General features: G+C 34.7%; 1 protein-coding gene across 4 annotated transcripts; it reads left to right on the forward strand.

The window, feature by feature from the left end:
- Positions 1-1,595: 1,595 nt before the first annotated feature.
- Positions 1,596-8,145, forward strand: LOC133688705 (uncharacterized). 4 transcript variants are annotated; one of them, XR_009841192.1, is made up of 4 exons: positions 1,601-2,826; positions 3,770-4,313; positions 4,627-4,669; positions 7,825-8,145. XR_009841192.1 is itself a non-coding variant. In XM_062108279.1 (2 exons), the coding sequence occupies exons 1-2, from the start codon at positions 2,552-2,554 to the stop codon at positions 7,883-7,885; spliced, it is 336 nt and encodes a 111-aa protein (XP_061964263.1). In that variant the 5' UTR covers positions 1,596-2,551; the 3' UTR covers positions 7,886-8,145. The 4 variants fall into 4 exon arrangements, 1 of the variants encoding a protein (XP_061964263.1); XR_009841191.1 differs by lacking the exon at positions 1,601-2,826 and having other exon boundaries at positions 2,842-4,313; XM_062108279.1 differs by lacking the exons at positions 3,770-4,313; positions 4,627-4,669 and having other exon boundaries at positions 1,596-2,826.
- The last annotated feature ends 3,571 nt before the right edge of the window (positions 8,146-11,716 follow it).

Genomic DNA, 11,716 nt, shown 5'->3' on the forward strand with positions numbered 1-11,716 from the left:
TGTTGATTTATGTCAAGGATTGGTTGAAACAGAAAAATCAATAATTTATCCACAAGTTGATTCGGTTTATTTTGACTCTTCCTATTTCGACAGCAACTATTGAACGAGCTTTTTCAGCGATGAAGATTGTTAAAATAAGACTTGCAATCGGATGAAGGATGATTTTCTTGTAAATTATTTGATTGTCTATATAGAAAAAGAAATTGTTGAAAGATTCACAATTGATATGATAATCGATGATTTCTATTCTATGAAAGAACGACGAGTACAATTAAAATAAATATGTAAAAATCATTCTTCATTATTTTTTACTTTATTTCAAAGTTTAACAAACATAAAATAATGTTTCGCTTTATCTAATGTTTCTTATATACTTTGTATGTTTGTATTTGATAGGTATAAAGACCAACAACATTAAAATGATAGATACATTATGAAGATGAAATTAACTTTATTGCTTTGACTCAATTTGGTATTGCTCCATATCTTTTACATTATACAAAGATTATTATATATTTGTAGTAAGTTATGTGAATAAAACATCATGCAGATTTTTCTTACAACTCATAAATAATAAATTAAAATAAATATTATATCTTGTTATATTAATCTCATCCTTACAATTCATGTACAATAAATTAAAACAAATATTATATATTAATAATACTAACTTCGCCCCTGAACCTTCTCGTAGATTACCATGCACCCTCACCTTTTTAAACATCTAAAACATTCTACTCCCCCGTTAAACCGAGCTTTCAAAAACCAGTTTTAGCCCACATACAACACCCTAAACAACAAACACTTTTCTAACACACCTCCCCTGTCCTTTGAATTCTCAAAGTTCTACTTTGAACGACTCCCATCCTGGATAGGCTACAATGACCTCAAAAGACTTTTTCAAAGATTGGTTTCGTCACCAGTCTCTTTGTTTCCAAGAAAAAGACATAACGAGAAAGACGATTTGGTTTTGTTTCTTTCCTCTCCCCTTTAAAAGAAACAAACATCCGCAATAGCATGAACCTTATATGGTTTGATTCGTTCAAACTTTATGCAAATCCAGTCAGATTTCAACCTCTTCAAGATCCAAAAAAAAAAAAAAAAGCCAAACAACACAACCAAACCTGACACTATAGATTTGTTTGGGTGTCCATTTTGGGACTACCGTTGGTAGGTTGGAACCGCAAAAGTATTGAGACAATTGTTGAGCGCGCAGGGAAGATGGTAGGATGCGACATTGCCAGTCTAGTAAAGGTTTGCTTATGTGTTTGAGTGAAAGTTGTGGTAGTTTCTTTTAAAAAAGTATTAACTTTTTTAGACCACATATCACACCTTCTAAAAGTAAAATATATATATATTTTATTAAAAAAAATCAACACATTTCCCACCCAAACACGTAAAGGCGTTACTAAACACGACTTCTTTTGTGACCTTACGCGAACAGATATCACTGATTCTTGACGGCTACGAATATGAAATCTTAGTCAACAAATTGAATCCAGATTTTATTCCCCTGTTTACTACAATCAAGCACTCAATGGATGCATCCGGTACTCGGGTCTCAGATGAGGAGTCCTGCAGTGAGAATACAAATTCAGAAGGGTACAAGGTGGAGTTGTACAACGGATACAGTTTTTGCAGAGCATAAGGAGGTGGATATGGAGAGTGACTCTTCTCTCCTCCTCTGTCTAGGCCACGCTGGACAAATAAGCTACCCGGATCACACTGACACAGCTTTCAAATCCTTTTGCTTATTTCCCGAAATTAAGGGAAAGTACACGCATAGTTTGCAGACGAAAGATAAGCAAATGTCCATTGCCCAATACTAGCCATCCTTTGTTCTGTCATGCTATGATAAATTTATGGCAAACACACAATGAGGCAAGGGATAGAGACAACAGTTCAGATGATTCAATTATTGAAGTGGGCCTTACCAAAAAACATGTTACAGGTCATAACACCTCTTCAACCAAGAAACAAGTCTTGTTAATGAGTCCGTGAGGTCATGTGCTACGGTACTTAACATCTCTTCAGCCCAAGAAACAAGCCCTTCTTCTAAGCCAATGAGACCCAAGAACTCAGACCAGCTTTACAACAAGCACCAACCATCTTTCTCTGATTTCGTACATTCATACATGACCTTCCAGACCCATAAGAAGTAGAGGCGATGGAATTGGGGAAACAAAAAAAAAACTCAAAAGAACTAAGAGACTTGTCCCAAATATTCCTATAATAAAAGGAAGAAAGTGAAGAAAGATAGATGTGTTTTGGCTTATGATGGCATATCAGCTGAAGATCTTGAGTTACCTGTAACAAATATATCTGATCTTCAAAAGGATACATCTCTGAAAGACACCAGCTTATCCCCTGTTACTAGGTCAGCCGCAGACGAAAGAGAAGAAAGGAATCCTAATCATGCCTCAACGGAAGAAGAGGTTAGGGGTACAGAGGTTGTTTACCAGCCTCGTTGAATACTCAGTGCAGTCAGCAGGGCTCTTTAGATGCGAAAAGGAAAAACAAGGCTGCTAGAAGCAAAACAAGGAAACTGAAAATGTTGACAGCAAGTGGCAGGGTAGCTAATACAACCGAAGAAAGTGTTTCCGTAGACTCCCTCAATTTGGGAATCCAGCAAGGGAATGTTCAGTATCAGATAATTTGCAATAATAATCAAGCTGACGGTTTTGATAAAGAAAAGGAGTTTCAGGAAATGATACAAGATGCAGTTACTCTGGGTCTGGGGAATCCTCGGGATCTCACAGCGTATGAAGATGGAATCTGGAGCAATATTGCCAGAGAAGTGGATGAATGGACATCGATCAACCAACTGTAAGTGATCCGTTTTGCTCAGCTATGCCTCGTTTTGGTTTTTAGTTATTCTCTATTAATATCTTTGCTTGGAACAGTTGTGGTTTAGATATGTCTAATAAACACAATTCCATCCAGAATAGGCTAATAAATTGTAATGTGGGAATTCTTCTAACTCTTTCATCAGAAATCTGTGAAATGTTGTAAATGTTAAATAGGCTTCTCTATAGGCAAATCAGGAGGAATAATTGTGATGTGGGATAGTTCTATCTTTGAGGTGGATATCATTGAATTTAGGGGGCAGTGGATTTATTCATGCGGCACAAATGTTAAGTCTTCCTGTATGGTAGTTGGTGTCTATGTAGCATCTTATGTGTAAGAACGGGAAGACATTACTATTCTTAAGTTTGCTTTTGAATTGTCAATGATGGTGTTAAGTGACTTCAACGAAATCCTTTACTCATGAGAGAAGTAGTGGTTACCTCAATCATTCAGGTTTAACATCTTTTCACAGCTTCTTATCTGACTGTGAATTGATAGAATTCAATCCACATAGCCATCGTTTCACTTGGTATAGGGGTGGATCCATGAGCCGCATTGACAAGGCTTTTGCCACTCCAGATTTTTATCTTTAATTCCAGACTTTAACTCTCTGCTGTTATGCGAGGTGACTGTCGGATCATTGTCAACTGCTCCTTGAAAACTCTAAGGTAGACTAGGTTGCCTCTTGGTGGGCAATCCGAGTAGGCTTTCTACTTGGAAGCCAGTGTTGTCTTCTATCAAAGCTAAGTTGAGTACTTGGAAAGGAAAGATTCTAACATGGTTGGGAGGATATGTTTTAAGTTTTTTGCCTCTATATTATATGTTTATTTTTCCTATGTCAAAGGGTATTATCAATGCCATATCTTCTATCAATCACTTTTTTTTTTGGAATGGTATTTCAAACTCTCATGGTATTTGCAAGGTGGCTTGGCATAAGATCATCAAGTGTAAATCTTTTGGTGGTCTTGACTTGGGATATTTGCACCATAAAAACTTGGCTTTGCTCTTTAAATGGTTCTGAAGTCTAGACAAATGAGTGGTAGGAGGCTGGCAAGACTTTATCCTTCAAAAATATCAGCCAAATTTTGCAAATGGACTTCCTGTGTTTGTCGGTTCTCTTTCCTAAACTTGGCGTGACATGGTGTCGACTATCTCCACAAATGAAAGCATAGTCATTCCTCTCAAGTCTAACATTAGGTTCAAGGTGGGTGATGGCAGGAACATTTGGTTTTGGACCAATTCTTGGCTAGGTACTGCAACCCCTCTTCAAATCTTATTTCCTAGACTATATAATCTCTCTCTGCAGCAATCAATAAGCCTTGCAGATGTGTACTGCCTGGCTGATAATTCAGTCAACCTGTTTTAGAAGAGAAGTTTTCGGTCACGTGAGCTTTGTATGTGGGAAAGCTTATTTACAGAGGTGGAGCGTGGTCTAGTCTTCTCTGAAGGTGAAGCTTCACATAAAGGTATAAAAATTTCATAATTTCGACACTTATTCAATTTATTTAGGATGCTAATTGCTAGATAGCCTCTCTGCTTCAGCGGATCCTTCCTTTTCCATTTTGGTTTGGAAAGGTTTTGCCCCTTTATCAATCGACGTGTTCATATGGTTCCCGCTTAATGGTAGTCTCAGCACAAAAGGTTTTTAGCTGAGAAGGGGGTTATTAACTATGAAGATGCTTTGTCCTTTTTATTTTATTGTAAGTAGATTTGGACTATTTACGTGGAATTTTGGGGTAGATTCATGCATTGGTTTTGATGTTTAAGTTGTCCGCACAGGGGCCAAATCATAATCTACAGGAATGGCTCAAATCAGTCAGAGGTAACTTTTAGCGTCAAGCTATTACTCTTCTCTACAAAGGCTTCTATTAGTCTATCTAGATAGTTAGCAATCGTCTCATATTTGGGTCCATAACTCCAGACTACGATGTGATTTTCGACTTTACCTGTAAACACTTAACAAATAAAAAAAAGTAAAGCTAGAAACGACTTCACCGTTGCTGTCGATTTTTGTATCGGCAACGACATAGTTTTTCCCTGCTGATTTTTGGATCAACAGCGACATAATTTTCGCTGCAGATTTCTGGATCGGTAGCAACACAATTTTCATTACGAATCTCTGAGTCGGCAGCGACACCTTTTTTTGTTGCTAATTTCTGGATCGGTAGCAACACAATTTTCATTACGAATCTCTGAGTCGGCAGCGACACCTTTTTTTGTTGCTAATTTCTGAATCGACAGCGACACAATTTTCAATGCTGATTTCCAAGTCAACGACAGTTGGGTGCACTGACGAATCCATGCGTTTTGTAAAACCTGACAAATCTTGTCTTTGGCCGAACCATACTAGGAAGAATTAAGGGGTGAAAAACTGGCCAACTTTGGAGAAAAAAAAATGTAAATCCCAACGGAAACTTGAATAAAAGGCCAACCAACACTAAAGAAAATTAAAAGGACCAAACTGGTTTACTCTTAAGAGGCCTTCAGATGGGGGAAAACTGGTTTTGGGATAACTTAATGAGGGATAATGATAAGGTAAAACAACCCCCAAACACCCCGACATATTTATAAGGGCTATAAATACAAGGAGAAAGAAAGGGTGACCCTTCCTTTCCTAAAGACTAGCTACAACAACTGTATGTGTCCAGCTGCATGCTCTTGCTCCTCTGCCCCTTCTCTGCAGAAAACTGGACCTAATCTAACTGCATGCCCCCTTCATTAAATGTGTGAGCTAAAGAATACCTAGAGAGTGAGGTTGGTGACTAAAATCATGGAAGGAGGAAGGGTGTAGCAAGCCTATTAAGCTGCAGAAGAAAAGAACAAGAGAAAACCAGATAGAAAAAGAAAGAGATACCTCTGAAACTACACTTGGAACCTGTAAAAACAAACATGAGATAAGACCCATTTCATCTCTTGACTAAAGGATACCTCACGATTTGGACAAGGAGAAAAAAGGAGAAAGAAAAACCTATAGGGCTGGTTGGACAACAGGTGAGAGAAGGAAGAAGCTGGACATAAAGAAATGAACAGACCACCATATCCCTTCCTAACGTTATTGAAAACCGTGGGTATGAACCAGAACCCTTCTCCACTGTTCTTTTGAGTTTGGGACTGGAAAGAAAGAAGAAAAACTTAAGCAAATGGCCTAGGATTCTTACATCAACTGTTGAGGAGGTCTAGATTAGAAAGAGAGATAAAAACGGGGCTGAATAGGGGGACTTAATTCCAGAACACTTAACAAAGGAAATGAACAATTTTGAATGCATAAACTTGGAGAGATGGCTAGCCAAAGTGAGGGTTAGACAGAACATGAATTAAAAGGATAAAATCAAAGATAATCCTTGTTATAGTTGCTCAATTATGTGAAGCCAAAATAGAACTTATGCTTGTGTTTATGACAACATTTCTGCATATATGAATGATGAGATTGTGAAAATATTGTAAAAAGTGTTATAAACAGAATTGTACTATCATTCGAACCTTAGTAGCATGTGGAAATCAGAACTGAATTCACTCCATGTTGATGCCTTGAGTTTGTGTGTGTAATGGATGAACTTATTTAATTAGGAAGCAAAAGGTTATACGTATGAGTATGATATATTGCTGGCTATAACTATTGTGTTAAACTTGATAAAATGCATGTGAAAGATTGGATGAAAGAGGCATGTATGCTTCGGTTAAGAATAGGAACATTGACGAAATCTCACATAATGAACCTCTATAAGTTGGTGTGAAATACCATAAATGTGGGACTTGTTTACATGTAGTTGAATTGCTATAAATTGTATTGATGAATTTTGGATAATACCATTGAGGACTTAAAGTGATGTTGGAAGGGATGAATTGAGGAAAACCTTGCTAAATGAACATGTGTTGATATTTGTGTTGTTTGATGATGAGTAATTAATGGAGTGTGATTCAGTGAGGTTCTAGACCCACCTAGGGTGAGAAATATTGGTAGAAGGAAGCCTAACGTAAGCCTTGCGCATGACCAAAGGGGTGAAACCAGAAACAATTTCATTGCCGCTGTCGATTTCTGAATTGGTAGTGATAGGGGTTGCGTTAATGATTTCTAAGTCAGTAGTGACTCAGTTTTGTCAACAATTTATGCGTCAACTGAAAACCATATATGCTGATGATTTCAACGTCAACCGGGAAAGTATATTGCATTGATGATTTCTGAGTCGATAATGACTCGGTTTTCATCAACGATTTCTGAGTTAGCAATATCCAAGGTAGGCTAGTGATTTCCACCAAGGATGTTGTTCCTAGCAAATTAGTTCTCGATGCCGGATTTATGGAGTCAGCAACGAATCAGTTTCGTTGTTGAAGTATGGTGTCAACAAAGAATCAATTTTCACTGCTTAATTGTGGTGTCACTAGAGAATCAGTTTTCGCTGCCGAATTGTGGTGTCAGCAGAGAATCAGTTTTCGCTGCCGAATTGAGGAGTCAACAGCGAATTAGTTTTCATTCTGAATTATGATGTCAACAGCGAATTAGTTTTTGCTGTTGAATTTGTGGAGTTAGCAACGAATCAGTTTCGTTGTTGAGTTGTGGTGTCAACAGCGAATCAAGTTTCGCTGCCAAATTATGGTGGCAGCAGCGAATCAATTTTCGTTGTCGAAGTGTGATGTTAGTAGCGGATCAATTTTCGCTGCCAAATGGTGGTGTCAACAGCAAATCAGTTTTTGCTGCTGAATCCTGTGTTCCAGCAAATCAGTTTGCTGACGAGTTTACGTCACCAGCAAACCAATTTCACTGACAATTTTGTATTCCAGTGAATCAGTTCGCTGACGAATCTACAACACTAGTGAACCCGTTTCGATGACGAAGTTCTGCGAAAAATTACATAACAGAACCGGTTCAATGATTAAAATGCTAGAATGTGAACACGTGTGTTCTTGAAATTTGTATAGTGATGAGTTGTTTGATTACCGAAATGCAAATAAACTGATTTGTGACCATTGATGTGTTAGGCGATGCGACTGGGACCCGACCCGTGACCGGATAAGGACTTCCCATGGAAGGAGCGAGTAGGTGATTTCCACCCCCTTCTAAGCATAACATTAGTTTTTAAAGTGAATATATTACGAATGATCTATTGTTGTGCTATATGGAATGCTAAACTGTCACGAATGGTGTATGAGCATTACAAAGAATCTACCATTGTATTATACTGAATGTTAATTATCACAAATGGTTGTATAAGTATTACAAAGGATCTACCGTTGTATTATACTGAATGTTAATTGTTACGAATAGTTATATGAGTATTGCGAATGATCTATTATTGTGCATACATAGTGCTAAATTGTTACAAAGTTTTGTATGAGTATTACGAATGATCTATCGTTGTATCATGCTGAAGGTTATTTGTCACGAATGTTTATATAAGTATTGTGAAGGATCTATTATTATGCAGACATAATGCTAAATTGTTATGAATTTTTGTATGAGTGTTACGAGGGATCTATTGTTGTGTTGTATTGAACATTAACTGTAATGAATGGTTAGATAAGTAATACAAAGGGTAAACTATTGTGTTATACTGAATGCTAAACTGTTACGGATTGTTTGTTCGAGTATTACAAATGATCTATTATTATGTATATTGAATGTCAAACTATTACGGAATGTCTGTACGGGTATTACAAAGGGTCTACTATTATGTTATAGTGAATGTCAAATTGTTATGAATCGTTTGAATATGCATTACAAATGATATATTATCATGTTATAGTGATTCCATAAACCGTTTATGAAATGTTTGATTGACTAATGATTAGCTTCGATTAATGGCATCCTAAAATGATGACCGACCCTACTCAACTCATAATCTGACTTGATAGTTAACACACATGCAATGACTGATAATTTACCATGATTTGTGCAACCATCATGTAATGGTTCGTCAAAATATTTCAAAAGATCAAAAAAACTGGTTGCTTCTGCATTAAGTTCTTCATTTACAATTGGACATTGACTAACATGACACTGACTCATTCCCATAAAAAAAACATAATCATATAAGGATTATACAATTCCATGCACATTGTTAGCACTAAGAGTTGACCCTACCATCCTTTCTACCATGGTCTCGTAAGGAACATATGGTTCTTCGTGTGCATACCAACACAAGTGTTGGTCTATGAACCCTTTTTGTAGAAGATGCATTATTACAACATCTAAATCGAGAAACTTTTTATTTTTACATCTCTTGTATGGACATCTAATACTATCTCCACTAATATTTCTTGGATTAGATATTATATAATTAATAAAACCCTGAACCTTATTATAGTAATTCATCCTCCGCAATCCTTTGGGTAAATCTTGATACATCCATAAATGATCATCCATCACTTCTATCAAATCTATATAAAACAATGATGAAAACATGTATCAATTAACTACGTTACTAAATAAATTTGCAAAAATATTGGTTTAACTTAAGATGATTTAATCTATTTTAATACTTGTTTTAATTCACTATCAATCAATTATCTACGTAGATGCAATTTTGTACATATTTAAGGAAATTACAACTCGGAAATGAAATTGATAAAATATAAAAGAAACATATTAAACAAGTCATTATTTATTCATCACAAAATATCTAAGTTAGTAATTCGACATAAATTTCAACAATTTACAAATAAATACAATTTTATAAAATCTAAAACAAATCATAACATGTACAAATCATAAATCCATACAACAAGTTTGTTTAAGAAAAAAACAAGTAAACAAGTAAACACTCATACACAATACATATACTATAAAAATATGCAAAAAAAATTAACATTTTAAAATTATGTTGAAATTTAAAAAAGATAGATTTGCTTACTTAAGGTGGAGAATCCTCAATAATTTCAATCAGAACACGAATGCTAACAAACTAAGTGTTATGGTGGCTGAAAAAGTTGTGGGAAGTTGAGTTGTGTTGAGATTAAAAGGGGATTGGTTGTTTTGTTGCACAAAAAGTTTCTACAAAGAATAAGTAGAAATGGGGGAGGGGGAGGGGGAGAGGAGGGTCGAGTGCCAGATCATATATTAAATATTATCGATCGATTTATCGATGGAATTATTTTGATTGTGACTTCGTCGATAATTTTATCGATATCAATGCCACATCACTGTACAATTTGCCTTTTTGAATCCCACTATAATACCATCTGTAATATCATCGGTATATACCGACGAACAAATTCCATCAGTATATTCACAGACGAATTGTACCATCGATGTAATTATGTCGGTAACTATATTTGTAATAATCATCGCACTGTTTGGCTTTTCTATTCCTTCTATTACGAATGCAATTCCCTCAGTATTTATTGACGACATATTTCCTTTGATGCTTACCAATGGAGTTGACGATGAAAAAATTTAATCGGTAAATATCATCGCAATATACCGACGAAAGAAATTCATCGGTGTTTTTTTGTAATCGCTAATTTTCTGGTAGTGTGTGTGTGAAAGGTTTTGAAATAGAGTTTCATAGAACACTAGCATTTTTTATGTACAGGAAATTTAAAAAATAATAGGAAAAAATAAACTTCATAATAAGTATATATGCTTCTTCTTTCTTTTTTTTTGTTAAAAGCAAGAGATGTTTTGTTTTGTTTTAAAAGTAAAATAGTTTTTTTTATATAAAAAGAAAAGACATCAGTTTTTCTTTAAAAGCAAATTAGGTTTTAATTAAATACTATTTTACATTAAAAATAGTTAAAATAGTTATGCTATTCCCAACAAACATGTAGAATAATCTAAAATATTGATGTTGAAACCTCAGACATGTTCGACTGTACTTTATCTAATACTTGTCTAACAATGCCACATTCGATATTAGATTCTTTGAATGAGTACAAACATATTCCAACTGATGACTTCTCTTAAACTTAGCTAATTCTATTAAGTTCTCTCGCTAATAAATGTCAGTATCTAAATTTATATGTTTAAAGCATAGAACAATAAAGAAAATAAAGTATAGATCTTGTGAAAAATTTTATTTTAAAATTTGAATGATAAAGAGGGTTATGAAAATAATGAATTGTTTAGAAATTGTGTCAATAAAAATTCTCAATAAAATTAATAATGTAAAAAATAGGTTTTCAAATAGAGTTTCATAAAAAACTAGCACATTGGTATGTGTTTATTTAAAACAAAAATAGAAAAAAATGACAATTTAATTAAAAAAAAAGGATTCCATTACTCTCAAAAAGTTTTTACACTAAAAGCAATTCTATTTCAAAAACACAATTATACTAAACAGAAATATAGAATATTCTAGAATAACTTGTAACTTAAAAATATCGATGTTGTAACCTCAACCATATGAGACTACAATATTGGATACTTGGCCAACAATTCTATGTTTAATATTGGATTTGTTCAATGAGTACAAATAGAATTCCTGATGACTTCTCTCAATGTTAGTCAATTTATTTTCTTAATTCATCGAGAGACTCATTGATTCTTTAGCTAAATAATGGAGGGTAGCCCTTTTATATTATACGATAATCAAATAAATTGAAGTCATTAGAACACGGATCTAGATTATGCTTGGATACATAATCACTAAATTATGTATGTTGGTTAATATCATTTGGTTTATAAAGAAGTATTTATCATGGGTTTAAATATATATATATATATATCTAAAGAATTGCATTAGAATGCTAAGAGATGTCAGGAAGGACAAGATACAAAACTGCATAACACTCAAGTTTAGCAAATTTAATAAACTAAAAAGGGAAAAGACCAAGAAACCACAAAACAGAGCAACAACCAAAGGATGCAGCTTTGTCTCCACACAATCAAAACTACCAAGCTAAAATTCCAAGGGATACTTCCCTAAAACCAAAA

The sequence above is a fragment of the Populus nigra genome, chromosome 3, assembly GCF_951802175.1.
Source record: "Populus nigra chromosome 3, ddPopNigr1.1, whole genome shotgun sequence".
Classification (NCBI taxonomy): domain Eukaryota; kingdom Viridiplantae; phylum Streptophyta; class Magnoliopsida; order Malpighiales; family Salicaceae; genus Populus; species Populus nigra.